Source organism: Sinohyriopsis cumingii, chromosome 1, assembly GCF_028554795.1.
Source record: "Sinohyriopsis cumingii isolate HCF-2022 chromosome 1, ASM2855479v2, whole genome shotgun sequence".
Classification (NCBI taxonomy): Eukaryota; Metazoa; Mollusca; class Bivalvia; order Unionida; family Unionidae; genus Sinohyriopsis; species Sinohyriopsis cumingii.
In genome coordinates this window covers 142,742,048-142,758,495 of record NC_142961.1, presented here as the reverse complement: position 1 = coordinate 142,758,495, position 16,448 = coordinate 142,742,048, and the positions used below count along the sequence as shown (strand labels likewise).

General features: G+C 37.4%; 1 protein-coding gene across 1 annotated transcript in view; it reads left to right on the top strand.

The window, feature by feature from the left end:
* LOC149808050 (spindle and centriole-associated protein 1-like) overlaps positions 1–16,448 on the top strand; it is a 109,596-nt gene that overhangs the window by 60,918 nt on the left and 32,230 nt on the right. The window contains exons 13-15 of the mRNA XM_089973054.1: positions 2,158–2,250; positions 8,701–8,815; positions 15,271–15,429. Coding sequence (XP_089829180.1) covers positions 2,158–2,250; positions 8,701–8,815; positions 15,271–15,429 — 367 coding nt within the window. The remainder of the gene's footprint in view (positions 1–2,157; positions 2,251–8,700; positions 8,816–15,270; positions 15,430–16,448) is intronic.

Sequence of the window (16,448 nt, the reverse complement as noted above, 5' to 3'; positions counted from 1 at the left end):
AAGCTTTTGTCAAAGAGAGAAAACATTAATAAATGAAACAGTACACGTAAACTATGAAAATACATACCACACTCCTTCAGAGTGTAAATATTCACAATAATTATATCCATATAGTGTCCATTAGGTTAAATACCAAGAATGACCATTTTGCATGCTATCTAATTTTCTTTGCAAGTACAATGACCTCTCCATTCCCAAGAAATAAGATTTTGTTTAAAGTGCATGTACTCTTCCTGTACTTAGGCGGCAATTGTTTTTGATCTTTGCTCATGCTAGATGTACTTTAAATTGCTGTCGGTTTCGTCAGCAAGTTCAAAAATGGCACTGGAAGGGAAATTTACACTAGTAACCACCTGGCATTTCCTTTTCATTATATGATATGGTATTCATAATACCCATGGGTAGCCTCATTTCTCTATTGGTAACCTCGCTAATCTGATCTTGTCTGCCGAATCTTGACCTCAAACAGGTGTTAGCTTGGAACAACTGAATACAGCCGTAGCATATTTAATTAGCATGTAAATACCACTACAAAGCCATGTGATTCTTTTAATAATGGAAGTGGCAACAAAAACTAGAAGGAATTGCTTACCTACTGGTATTGATTGATAATGGAATATGGTACTGCACTTGTGCACGAGTAAGATCAGTCATCAGGTAAGTGAACAATACAGATTTACAATCATGAAGACTGTCTGTCTTTCTGTCTATCTTAATGGGGCATACATTGTATTTGATCATTAGGTGCAAGAAGAAAATTGTGATGGAATATGTCTTTGTCATGATAATTCATCTTCTAACTTATAAATTCTAATGCACATATATGTAATCAAATTTAAACAACGTATATTACAAACAACATACATTACTGGTGCATGCTGCTTTAGTGCAATTACATCTGATCTATGTTAATTTTTAATACTGATGATCATGTAATTGTTTAAAATACTCAGTATGGGATCCTATATTTTTTCATGCACGATCTCTTCCCCAAAATGAAATATTTTTTACACTTTATTTTTCGTACTATTGGAGAATTATTTTCCACATGAAAAATATGATAAAGCAATTTAGATGACATAATCCATATATAAGTCGATTTGGAGTATAAGATGGGACTAAGATTTCCGGGTCAGAAAGTATCGTCTTATAGGCCGGCAAATACAGTAGTTTGGATTGTACTAAATCTGCACTCAGGAAGGACTTTTATGGATACTTTGTTCTGGATTATAGTAAATGTACCCTCTGGACAGACCTTTATGGATACATAAGTTTGGGTTGTAATAATTCTACAGTTGAGGAGGGGGGACATTTCTAAACATTAGTTTGGGTTGTACAAAATGTACAGTCTGGAGGGACTTGTATGGATACATAAGTTTGGGTTGTACTAAATCTACAATCTGGTGGTGGGGGACATTTCTGAACATTAATTTGGGTTGTATGAGATCTACAGTCCGGAGTGACTTTTATGGATACATTAGTTTGGATTGTACAAAATCTAAAATCTAGGGGTACTTTTATGGCTATGTAACCTTGGGTTGTACTAAATAAACAATCTGGACAGAGTATTATGGATATACTAGTTGGGATTATACAAAATCTACAATCTGGCAATCTGGACAGGGTATTATGGATATGCTAGTTGGGATTGTACAAAATCTACAATCTGGAAGGACTTTTATGGATACTTTATTATGGATTATACTAAATGTACCATTTTTACTGACTTTTAGGGATACATTAGTTTGGATTATACTAAATGTACCATTTAAACAGACTTTTAGGGATACATTAGTTTGGATTATACTAAATGTACCATTTGGACAGACTTTTAGGGATACATTAGTTTGGATTATACTAAATGTACCATTTGGACAGACTTTTAGGGATACATATGTTTGGATTGTGCAAAATCTACAATTTGGAGGGATTTTTGTCGATACATATGTTTGGATTGTACTAAATCCACAATCTGTTGGTGGGTTGACATTTCTGAACATTAATTTGGGTTGTACAAAATCTGCATTCTGGAGGGACTTTTATAACCCAAACATTCTGATGTAATAGTTTAGATAAACACATTCGTAATTATTTACACACTAACACAGTTAATGGAGATTTTACTTGCATTATGATTAACATATTTTCTTTTTGCAGGACATAATTATAACTCAAGAAGAATATGGAAAATTGGCATCAGATTTTGAGAGGTTCAAGTTTTCCACACAAGAAGAAATGCAAAGATTACAGGTGCTGTTAACTACTACTTTCATAAAACTTATCAAGGAGACATATCTATATGAGTTTTTTTAGCCATCATAAAAGTAGGTCACAGTGCTTCACTGACTTTAGTTATATTTTCTGCTTGAAGTTTATTCCTTAAGCTTACAAAAAAAAGGGTCACAGTAAGCTACATTTCACATTTACTGGCTTAGGTTAAGTTTTAGCTCGTGACCAGATAGGCTTTTTGCATGCTTTATGTATCCTGTTTTACCTAGATTCTAGGTTTGTGCCGGCTAGCGTGGGTACGTGGGAAAGCCTGCCAGTAGCTTCTCATGTGTCGGTGGTTCTTCCCTGGGTTTTCCAGGGTTCTTCCTCCACCAGTTATACTGGCCGCCATGTATAGCCTATCTTGTGCTGAAAAATGGCGTTAAACCCTAGAACAACAACAACTAGGTTTGTGCATTGAACTGTGTACACACTATCCTATATAGAATTATGAAACTTGGTGAGGGGCTGCATCTTGATGATCACTATCATTTCATTTCAGTATTAGGTTGTTATGGCCCATATTTTATGCTTAACTGACCTGGATTAAATTTTTTGTTTGATGTTTGTGCTAGAATCATGATATTATTAACCACATCCTTACAACAAAAGAATCTCACCATGACCTATATTTCGCCTTTTGCTGGCTTTGGTTAAGTTTCTGACCATATGGGCTATTGACATGCTATACATATTGGTTAAGTTTCTGACCATATGGGCTATTGGCATGCTATACATATTGGTTAAGTTTCCTACCATATGGGCTATTGGCATGCTATACATATTGGTTAAGTTTCTGACCATATGGACTATTGGCATGCTATACATATTGGTTAAGTTTCTGACCATATGGGCTATTGACATGCTATACATATTGGTTAAGTTTCTGACCATATGGGCTATTGGCATGCTATACATATTGGTTAAGTTTCTGACCATATGGACTATGGGCATGCTATACATATTGGTTAAGTTTCTACCATATGGGCTATGGGCATGCTATACATATTGGTTAAGTTTCTGACCATATGGACTATTGGCATGCTATACATATTGGTTAAGTTTCTGACCATATGGACTATGGGCATGCTATTCATATTGGTTAAGTTTCAGACCATATGGACTATTGGCATGCTATACATATTAAGTTTCTGACCATATGGACTATTGGCATGCTATACATATTGGTTACGTTTCCTACCATATGGGCTATTGGCATGCTATACATATTGGTTAAGTTTCTGACCATATGGACTATTGGCATGCTATACATATTGGTTAAGTTTCTGACCATATGGGCTATTGGCATGCTATACATATTGGTTAAGTTTCTGACCATATGGACTATGGGCATGGTATACATATTGGTTAAGTTTCTGACCATATGGACTATTGGCATGCTATACATATTGGTTAAGTTTCTGACCATATGGACTATTGGCATGCTATACATATTAAGTTTCTGACCATATGGGCTATTGGCATGCTATACATATTGGTTAAGTTTCTGACCATATGGACTATGGGCATGCTATACATATTGGTTAAGTTTCTGACCATATGGACTATTGGCATGCTATACATATTAGTTAAGTTTCTGACCATATGGACTATGGGCATGCTATACATATTGGTTAAGTTTCCTACCATATGGGCTATTGGCATGCTATACATATTGGTTAAGTTTCTGACCATATGGGCTATTGGCATGCTATACATATTAAGTTTCTGATCATATGGACTATTGGCATGCTATACATATTGGTTAAGTTTCTGACCATATGGACTATTGGCATGCTATACATATTGGTTAAGTTTCTGACCATATGGGCTATTGGCATGCTATACATATTGGTTAAGTTTCTGACCATATGGACTATTGGCATGCTATACATATTATGTTTCTGACCATATGGACTATTGGCATGCTATACATATTGGTTAAGTTTCTGACCATATGGACTATTGGCATGCTATACATATTGGTTCAAGTTTCCGACCATATGGACTATGGGCATGCTATACATATTAGTTAAGTTTCTGACCATATGGGCTATTGGCATGCTATACATATTGGTTAAGTTTCTGACCATATGGACTATGGGCATGCTATACATATTGGTTAAGTTTCTGACCATATGGACTATTGGCATGCTATACATATTATGTTTCTGACCATGTGGACTATGGGCATGCTATACATATTGGTTAAGTTTCTGACCATATGGACTATTGGCATGGTATACGTATTGGTTAAGTTTCCTACCATATGGGCTATGGGCATGCTATACATATTGGTTAAGTTTCTGACCATATGGACTATGGGCATGCTATACATATTGGTTAAGTTTCTGACCATATGGACTATGGGCATGCTATACATATTGGTTAAGTTTCTGACCATATGGGCTATTGGCATGCTATACATATTGGTTAAGTTTCTGACCATATGGGCTATTGGCATGTTATACATATTGGTTAAGTTTCCTACCATATGGGCTATTGGCATGCTATACATATTATGTTTCTGACCATATGGACTATGGGCATGCTATACATATTGGTTAAGTTTCTGACCATATGGACTATTGGCATGCTATACATATTGGTTCAAGTTTCTGACCATATGGACTATGGGCATGCAATACATATTGGTTAAGTTTCTGACCATATGGACTATGGGCATGCTATACATATTGGTTAAGTTTCTGACCATATGGACTATGGGCATGCTATACATATTGGTTAAGTTTCTGACCATATGGGCTGTTGGCATGCTATACATATTAAGTTTCTGACCATATGGTCTATTGGCATGCTATACATATTGGTTAAGTTTCTGACCATATGGACTATTGGCATGCTATACATATTAAGTTTCTGACCATATGGACTATTGGTATGCTATACATATTGGTTCAAGTTTCCGACCATATGGACTATGGGCATGCAATACATATTGGTTAAGTTTCTGACCATATGGACTATGGGCATGCTATACATATTGGTTAAGTTTCTGACCATATGGACTATGGGCATGCTATACATATTGGTTAAGTTTCTGACCATATGGGCTATTGGCATGCTATACATATTGGTTAAGTTTCTGACCATATGGGCTATTGGCATGCTATACATATTAAGTTTCTGACCATATGGTCTATTGGCATGCTATACATATTGGTTAAGTTTCTGACCATATGGACTATTGGCATGCTATACATATTAAGTTTCTGACCATATGGACTATTGGCATGCTATACATATTGGTTAAGTTTCTGACCATATGGACTATGGGCATGCTATACATATTGGTTAAGTTTCTGACCATATGGACTATTGGCATGCTATACATATTAAGTTTCTGACCATATGGACTATTGGCATGCTATACATATTGGTTAAGTTTCCTACCATATGGGCTATGGGCATGCTATACATATTAGTTAAGTTTCTGACCATATGGACTATGGGCATGCTATACATATCGGTTAAGTTTCTGACCATATGGACTATGGGCATGCTATACATATTGGTTAAGTTTCTGACCATATGGGCTATTGGCATGCTATACATATTAAGTTTCTGACCATATGGACTATTGGCATGCTATACATATTGGTTAAGTTTCTGACCATATGGACTATGGGCATGCTATACATATTGGTTAAGTTTCTGACCATATGGACTATTGGCATGCTATACATATTAAGTTTCTGACCATATGGACTATTGGTATGCTATACATATTGGTTCAAGTTTCCGACCATATGGACTATGGGCATGCAATACATATTGGTTAAGTTTCTGACCATATGGACTATGGGCATGCTATACATATTGGTTAAGTTTCTGACCATATGGACTATGGGCATGCTATACATATTGGTTAAGTTTCTGACCATATGGTCTATTGGCATGCTATACATATTGGTTAAGTTTCTGACCATATGGACTATTGGCATGCTATACATATTAAGTTTCTGACCATATGGACTATTGGCATGCTATACATATTGGTTAAGTTTCTGACCATATGGACTATGGGCATGCTATACATATTGGTTAAGTTTCTGACCATATGGACTATTGGCATGCTATACATATTAAGTTTCTGACCATATGGACTATTGGCATGCTATACATATTGGTTAAGTTTCCTACCATATGGGCTATGGGCATGCTATACATATTAGTTAAGTTTCTGACCATATGGACTATGGGCATGCTATACATATCGGTTAAGTTTCTGACCATATGGACTATGGGCATGCTATATATATTGGTTAAGTTTCTGACCATATGGGCTATTGGCATGCTATACATATTAAGTTTCTGACCATATGGACTATGGGCATGCTATACATATTGGTTAAGTTTCTGACCATATGGACTATTGGCATGCTATACATATTAAGTTTCTGACCATATGGACTATTGGCATGCTATACATATTGGTTAAGTTTCCTATCATATGAGCTATGGGCATGCTATGCATATTAGTTAAGTTTCTGACCATATGGACTATGGGCATGCTATACATATCGGTTAAGTTTCTGACCATATGGACTATGGGCATGCTATACATATTGGTTAAGTTTCTGACCATATGGGCTATTGGCATGCTATACATATTAAGTTTCTGACCATATGGACTATTGGCATGCTATACATATTGGTTCAAGTTTCTGACCATATGGACTATGGGCATGCTATACATATTGGTTCAAGTTTCTGACCATATGGACTATGGGCATGCTATACATATTAGTTAAGTTTCTGACCATATGGGCTATGGGCATGCTATACATATTGGTTAAGTTTCTGACCATATGGGCTATTGGCATGCTATACATATTGGTTAAGTTTCTGACCATATGGACTATGGGCATGCTATACATATTGGTTAAGTTTCTGACCATATGGACTATTGGCATGCTATACATATTAGTTAAGTTTCTGACCATATGGACTATGGGCATGCTATACATATTGGTTCAAGTTTCTGACCATATGGGCTATTGGCATGCCATACATATTGTGTCTTGCCTAGAATCATGAAAGTTGATGAATGAAATGTATTATTTTCTAGTTGGTTTCGTTTGGGTGATACATATGTTCTAATAATGAAACTTAATAATGAAATTCATCTCGTTAGTACTACACTTTTACAACCAAAGAAGGTCACTATGTTCTAATTTTGATGGTGTACTAACATGGGTTAAGTATTGGTGTTTATGACCTATTTTTCATGTTCTATTCATCTTAGCCTTTAGCTAAGTCCCTTTAGAACCAGTGTGGTTGCAAGCAGGAATAAATGTTTATTGAACGATACAGTTTCCATATTGACTGTACATTGCATATTGTGATAGGTTACCCATAAAAAGTTTACTCTGTATATTGTACATGCTGCATGTGTTTCATGGGTAGTGAGTTAAACACCAATTCATAAACTTTACTTGTACTTTTGGCTGTCTTTCCAAGGTTATTCAAAGTCTTTGACTATCACCCAGTAAAATCTGGCTTCCTGGGTTGGACAAATATGATAGCTTCTTAAGCACATTCTGAAGAAAATACAGAAACAACATTAATTTTTATCAACTCTTTTGGTACCTCTTCTTTGATATGGAAAAAACATCCTTATTTTTGTTTCATGTATTTTATGTCCTGTATTAGTATGTATGTATGTAAGTAGGTAGATGGGTTGGTAGGTAGGTAAGTTAATAATATGTCAGCACTGATAAAATTTTGCACTTTAGAAAGAGTTAGAATGTAAATAGAGGAAATTGCACAACTTTCATTAGAAAGGCTACCAACTTATTGTCTGGATCATTGTAGTCTGAAGTTCTGTTCTGTTCTGCATGATATTTCATATTAACAGTTAGTGTTGGAGACTCCTAATACCAAGATGTGGGCTGTGTAGTCATTGATTATACTATAAGGTTTACTAAGCTACTTTATGCAAAAGCTATACATGGAACTGAAATATTAGTTTCTGTCAAGAATATCATATCTATGCAAAACAAATTGGTGATTGTTTGAAAGTGATTCCCCTTTTTCTTGTTAGCTAAAAGAATAATGCTGGCAGCAAGGTATATGAATAAACATTATCTTTGAATTGGATAATTACACATTTTATTACAGATTTTCATCTTGAAAGTTACATATTTTGGTCCCAGAGTTTTGGGCTGTTGAAAACACATTTTTATGATTTAGTCGTAGCAACTTTGCAAATGTATTTGTGCAAATTTTGTATTATTCTCAATTTATATGATACTGACTAGTTTAAATGAATGCGTCCATTCCACTACAGGTTTGTGTCCATGTTTGATAAAATAAATTGCAAAAAAGTTTGCATCACATTTTGAAGCTGTGTTGATAAATATCCAAGCCATTAAGACATATTGTCATGGTCAGTATCTTGTTTTCTAGGTCAGCTTTGACAAAAAGGGTGATACACGACAGTCAGTCTACGCAGAACTTGCCTCCTACCCACCACCTGTTTTGACCATGACCCCACCCAGGTCACACTCAGATGAATCATCAGGTTTCTGGTTTTTATTTATTGTAAATGCAGCTTGGAGTATTCCATCTGCACTCACAAAGCAAACTTTAATGGTAAAGTAGCATCTTCATGTACAACGTTTGGAAAAACCCTAAATTACAGTATTCTATTTTTGTTTTGTCTTTTTATGATTTAATTTGGAAAAGAACTTTGCTGGTTTTGGAAACAAGACCGAAATGACTGAATTTTGCTTTGACAGTTTCACAGTTTGTTTCTCTTTCAAATACATTCCCGATCATATAATTGTTAGGAATGTAAGCTCTACTACATCTAGAATCGAGCCCTTCCTAAAGACAAAAATTTGTCTTTCCTGTCCATTACCTCCCCATGCTGCTTCAGGTGGCACTAGTTTTAAGCTTTCACTGTGAACTGACAATACATCGTTCACATTATGTCCCAAAAATTCATTGGAAATTTGTTCTAAGTTTAATATTCAATTGAGAACTTTATTTTATGTGAAGGATTATTCTGCAGGTGGTATACTTTATTTTTTATATTTTGACCATATTTATGTGAATTTTTCTCACATATACTTAGTTTGAAAATTTTTCTCACATATACTTAGTTTGAATTTTTCTCACATATACTTAGTTTGAATTTTTCTCACATATACTTAGTTTCTATGATCCATGACTATGTGGTTCTACAAAGCAGCATGTTAACAGAATATGTTGTAGCTCACGTTTTGTACCCACTTCTTATTTATTTTGTTATCTTTTGTGCAAAGGGATTTCTGGCATTTGTTAAAACAGTCAACTATTAATTTATTCTTTCATTTTACTTTGTAATTTCAGAGATGACAAATTGTGTGAAGTGTAAGAAGCCAGCAAGGACTCTCATGACTCATGTATTGCCTGTACAGAGTACCTCATTAGCAACTTGCAGTATTTGTGCCAGTTGGTCAGAGATCACATGCTCTGCAGTACTGCAAAAATCTGCTAAGAACAGGGAGAGACATGGCAAATCAAAAGATGGAAAATAACTGTTTTGAGTATTTATCCTAGGTACTGAATCAGCAGTCTGACTAGTAGGGGACACCATTGCTGTCCCCCCTCCCCAAAGATACAAAATTCTTTACCAACAGCTACAGTTACATCTGAGAAAATGAAGTAACTGTCTTATCCTTAACCATCTATACTGTCTTTGGAGCTACAGGTGCATTGCTTTTCCTAGTTCTTCTGTTCAGTGGATAATTTTGACATCTTGAGCAAGTATTCCTCCAATTTTTTGGTAGCCCATTTGGAGCAGACCCCTCCCACATCCACATGTCCAGGTATGGTCTTTGGTCCAGGATTTATACATGACTTGTTTTAGCCATACCATCTTCTCTCACCTCAAGTTGGTGTTGTCTTGGCTGCTTACCCACCATCTATCCATCCAATTCTTGATCCATGCCTTCCAAGGAATGCATGGTTTCTATGACACATCAGCCTATGCCTCAGTCAGTAGAACCATGTAATGTTAACATTGTCGGGAATCTTATTAATAGATCGGTCTGACTGCCCAACACCCATACTGATTTTGATTTTGACCAGCTGCCCATACAAATTCAGCAACTACATCTTATGGATATGGTTAGCCAGTTGCTCAATGAACCCTTTTGAGCAATACTTTGACAGATGTAGAGATGACAGCCATGCCTCATCAATGCCTCCTGGCATTTATTTTCCAGATTATTATCCAGATGATGATTTGATCTGGATCAGGATGACCTACACAATGAGTGTGGTGATTAGCCTGATGATGTGTTATACTGAGATCCCACTATGGAGAGGACTGGGTACATCTTTAAGGCTGTGATAGAGGAAATATATTGGGTGATGCCAGACTCAGAATGTCTGCCACCAGCCTTCTACCCCAGCCAACAGGGTCAAGGCTGCATTTTATCTTGATGATGAGAAAGTAAGCCCTTCCTTCCATCTCCTTCCACAGTCAGGGAAAATCAAGGCAGTTGCAGAGATCAGCAAACCAAGACAATTCTTAAGCCTTTTCTTCCTGAGAGTCAGTTACCAGTGTCCTTTGCATCTCACTGGTATAAGACCCATTCTGACATCTTGTTTACTGATCTCCAGTACCAGACAAAAACTATGCAGTGGCCTGTTTTTTATAAGGTGGATAAACATACCGCTTTGAAGCTTGTTCACAGTATAATAGCCCTGTCTTCATTGTTGGATTTGGTGTCTCAGGTAATCTTTAGGTTCGTGGAGAAGTCTGGCATGGGAGTCAACAGCCAGGATAGCTAAGGTGATCAGCAGGGTGACATACTTTGAGTGCTTCTACCTACCTTAACCTTGTGCAATGGAACACATGTTTATGGTTCGACCTCATTTAAGCCACACCACGCCTTGGTCCCGCAGACAACTCCCTTTGGTTCACCTTTACTGGTGTGGCAAGATAGACAATGTGTGGAGGCAGGAAGCTCTGGAGCTGTCCCTCAAGCATTATCCCACTCTGACAAAAGGATACTATATCATTTGCTGTACACTCCCAAAATCAGCCTTGATTTCATCCCTATGTATGGAAACGACCTGCTAATTAATCTCCGATTCAGTCTTATAGAAGGGGTAGGATACAAAGTTTCTCGTCACCATGGCCTCCACCCTCTCACCACTGACTCGTGTCCCCAACAGCCCATGGACAGCCTTCTGATGGGTGTCAGACTCGTACTCTGTAAAGAGCATTTTGCCACCCACCTCCCCTTCCATCCTTCCCATTCCTGATGGACGTACCATCTGACTCAGCACTTTTACTGCAAGATGCTCATCAGAAAGCAGATGGCTGAAATTGTTTGGAATCCACAATCTCCAGCGTGTTCTACTCAAGGCTTTTCTTATCGGGAAGACCAATGGCAGACGTAAGCTGATCATTGACCTGAGTTGTTGACTAAATCAGTTTATACTCCCACTGAAAATCAGAATGAAGACAGCAAGATCAGTCCACCTTGTCATCTGCCCTGATAGAAATTCCTTTGGTTTGCATACAAAGGAAGGCTTTATTAGTTTCTCCTTGTGCCTTCATGAAATTAATCAACTGTGTCATTACCCTATTCTTATGACCTCATCTACTTCAACAGCAGCATACTTGGTGGACTCCTTGTAGAAATATATGGTAAGTCCTTTCTAGTCAAGGGAAGGATCAGTCTCTTATCCCTTTAAAATCATTTTGGCTTTGTGATCAATTGGTAAAAGTCCAATCTTTGTCCATTCCCGTATAGAATTCCTCACCAACCACAACCTTTTATGTCTTATACACCTTTGGCATTCCGAATCGAGTTCATAGATTCGATTTCCAGCAAGAAATGAATCACAGACAGGGTGTTTTGGCAACTCTTTGGATTGTTCAGTGCTGCTTGATTATGAGATCAGAATAACGAGTGTGATAATATCAATCCTGGATCAATGGTACAATCAGGATTGTCTCAGAACAGGAACATGACATGACTGTGTGTACAGATGCAAGTACCCACATTTGGGGAGCCCATCTGTTGCCAGGCTTCACCATTGTCATCGGTCAATGGGATCCAGAGGATGCAAGTCTCAACATCAGTCTTGTGGAGATAAGAGCTTTCATCAGGGTTTTTCATTTCTGGATAGACCATCTTCAGAGCAAGGTTCTTGTTCATAATGTTGAACAACTTAGTGGCTGTGATGTACCTCTTTAAACAGGGTGATACCAGATCAGGTCTGGAAGTTTCATTGCATCAGAGCATCCAGATTAGACATATTCCTGGTAGACTCATTGATCTGACTGATTCTCTGTCCAATAAGGGCCATATTCTCCATACAGACTGGTCCCTCCATTAGTTGGTCTTTCATCAGATTTGCCTGCTATAGGGACATCTGATGATTGACCTCTTTGCAATTTGGTAGAATTACAAACTGCCCACCTTCATCTCTCCAGTACCAGATCCTAAGGCTTGGGCCATCAATGCCCTTTCTATCAGTTGGCTAGATTTGTTGGCCTTTGCCTACCCCAAAACAGTCTTGGTACCAAAAATGAATAGGGCCATAAGTGCAAAATGTGCAAAATTCTGATTGCCTCTCTCCACAGGGACAAGTTCTTCCTGAGGAGAAAAGTTGGCACAATTACTATTGTAGATCTACAGGTCCATGATATCCAACGCTTTACGTCATTATGGTAGAGGGAATATAAGTCATAATCAAAACCTCAAAGACTTGTTGACCAACTAGCTTCAGCATGAAGAGTCAGCGAGTTACATGCCCTCTCTGTTGACCCAGTCAATCATCAGTTTCAATCAGCATGAAGAGTCCTTGAGTTACATGCCCTCTCTGTTGACCCAGCCAATCATCAGTTTCAATCAGCATGAAGAGTCAGTGAGTTACATGCCCTCTCTGTTGACCCAGCCAATCATCAGTTTCAATCAGCATGAAGAGTCCTTGAGTTACATGCCCTCTCTGTTGACCCAGTCAATCATCAGTTTCAATCAGCATGAAGAGTCCTTGAGTTACATGCCCTCTCTGTTGACCCAGTCAATCATCAGTTTCAATCAGCATGAAGAGTCATTGAGTTACATGCCTTCTGTTGACCCAGCTGATCATCAGTTTCAATCACATAGCTAGGCATTCCTAATGAAGCAACCTGGCAATCAGAAAGTCATCTCACCAGTATTTGAGACATTCAGACAGGATCTATATATTTTGTCAAGCTTTGTCTGTAGTGAACTAAGTTATTTTGTGTAGCTCAAAAGCATCTCTTCCAGTTAAGTTAGGAATAGAGGATGTAACACCTTAAGTCTTCTTATCATGGAGTAATATGTATGGCATTTTTTGACATAACACCTGAATAGAGTTCCCTCATGAAAATCTCTGTGTATGGCATTTTTTGACATAACACCTGAATAGAGTTCCCTCATGAAAATCTCTGTGTATGGCATTTTTTGACATAACACCTAAACAGAGTTGCCTCATGAAAATCTCTGTTAATGAGATCAGAGCAAGCTCTGTGAGCCTAGCTTTTGACCACGATGTTTCTGTCTGATACATCATTGTCATCTGGCACACACATTAGAATTTCTCAAGCTTTCACCTTTGAGGTTTAGCTCCACATCATGGCTCTGGAAGGCCCAGCATCAGTTGCACATGCCCAGTTGGCATCAATTCAACAACTGGATGGACACCCTCCACAGCTTTTGCTCAATTCGCCAAGATATTTTTTGGGGTAAGAAGAATTCATTCATTTTTTTTCCCCCAGATGTTAACCAAGTGGCCTCCAGTTCTGCTGCTTATTAATTTGGAGAATGGGTTATCCTTGATATGGGGATTCCATCCTTCTTTCCTGAAAGGTCATCTAAGGTATATGTACGATGTACCATATTCCCACTTCCTAGGTGATTGGAGAACATATTTGAAGGAGAAAGCAAATTTTTCAGTAAATTATGTATTTGCTTGAATACTTACCCAATCATAATAGTTTAATACAATGTTCTAGTCAGTTTATAACTAGCACCACCTGGTCATGGCAAGAGGAGGTAATGGGCAAGAGTTATTGACCTTAGTCTGCATAATATAGACAGGAAAAGATGAATTTTTTTCTTTTGGGAAGACAAGATACTATTTAAAGTAAGTTATATTATCATTAGTATTACAAAAGCACAGAATGATGCATTTAATAAGTATTAGCCTCCAAATAATTAGGTTACTGGGGTCCATAAGTATAAAAAATGATTTTTTCATGCATGCAAGAGTAGGGTTAGGGTGGGAGGAATAAACAAAACATCAAATGTATAGCAATAATTGTGCTTATAATTATTTAGTGCTGTGTAAGAATATTATGATCAAAAAGCTATTGGTTTCTCAAACATAGCTGAATTATTTATATCTGTTTGTCGGCATGGCTGAGGTTTTGAATAGTTTCAGGGAAAAAGGGACATATAAAACTAAAATTTTGACAACCATGAGCTAACCATGTTATTTACAAATTTATTTCCTTTTATAATTGAAGCATGTTATAGGAGGGTTACCCTATAAATTCATGAAAGAATAGTGCCTCCCTCCTTCCCTCCGCACTTCTCAGAGAGTAAGAGGACGTGTTTTGCTCCAGTTCCTGTAAGCATCACCATGTCTCTATTCTGTCTGCAAGACTGCAAACTCAATCCAGAACTGTTTCATCATACTTGTCAAACTTGTAAGGACGTTTTCTTTGGATGGTCCTAAGAACTGTTTAGATCTTGGTACCATGGCATTAAAAACAATGTCATTAACATGCTGTGACAGTGAATATTTGGGATGAAAAAGGAGTGTCCTCAGTTCATATGTGTCCATTACATAAAGAATATTATAATACGGTTTTCACTTGGATGCATGAAAGTGTGTCTTATTAAAAAGTGTCCATTGTCTGAAGATGCATGTTATATGTAAATTCAACTGTAATCATTTAATGGTAAGATTGTTTAATGCTGCAAAAAAAACTCTTTACAGAAGGGTATCTACCACCACCACAACCTTCCAGGGAGGTATCTGCCATCCCAGAACATATGCAGTCCATGTTATCAGCAGTCCTCCTGTCTCCACCAGTCAGAAAAACCCGGGTAGCAGAGCCCAACAGAGGTCCACAGGCACAAAACACTGTTGAACCCAGTAAGGGAGTATTCATTCATGACAGACAGTTTTTAGTTTTACTGATCAAAATCATGAAGAGCTAATGTGATGGTATGTCATCCAGTATCTGTCCATTTGGCTTATGTCTGTCCATTAGCATGTATATACTATTGCTACACTTCTAAACTATTGAAAGGGTTACTATGAAACCGACGTTTATTCCAGAGACAAGTTTGTCTTAAATGAGAAAGGTGGCAAGGCATTTTTTTTTAATGCTACTACTTCTTAACATACGGTTGTATCAGCATTGGATTTTAAAGGAAAGACTTTGTATGACATCTATGTGACCATCTTGTCATCACATCATCTCAGGAATTAATGGTCTTAGTGACATGGAATTTTCTCCAAAACACTTCTTATGATATGCAGTTGGTCCGAAATGAAAATGGTACAGAGCTGACCTCCAACATGGCCATCATGGAAGTCATATTGAAAAATCTTTTTATCGTGCCCTTCCCATGGACAATTGGTCATATCAACATGGGGTTTTCATTAAAATACCTCTCATATGCCCACCTCCAGCCATAATAGCAACCATTGTGAAAAATCTCATTACAGTTTCATAATAGTCCTCTGAAAGCAATATTTCATGATCGTGGAGTCTACAGTGAGTTTGGACATGGTTGAACAAAGCTTCATTCTAACTACTTTCAAGAACCTCTCTGAGCATCCACATTCACTCAAGTAGTAACTGACAGTTGCCTCATGCAAGATCTTCCTTCAAGTCTCTCTAGTTATGGCAAGCAGAATCAGTGAGATCTGTTTCTTATTGGTCTGTCTGCAGTTTGTCATGATGCTTCGGTGTCTCTTATGACAGCCCCAATTTAATTGTTAAGAACAGGCACTCATGAAAATCATTTGACTGTATTGAATCCACTAAAGCAATGCCGGAATTGGACTGAGTCATTTAGAAGAGGGACCTTTCACTTGTTTTATGAAAGGTGAATTTCTTACATGTATCAGGTCACAACAATATGTCGCTAGCATAGCATTCAAGC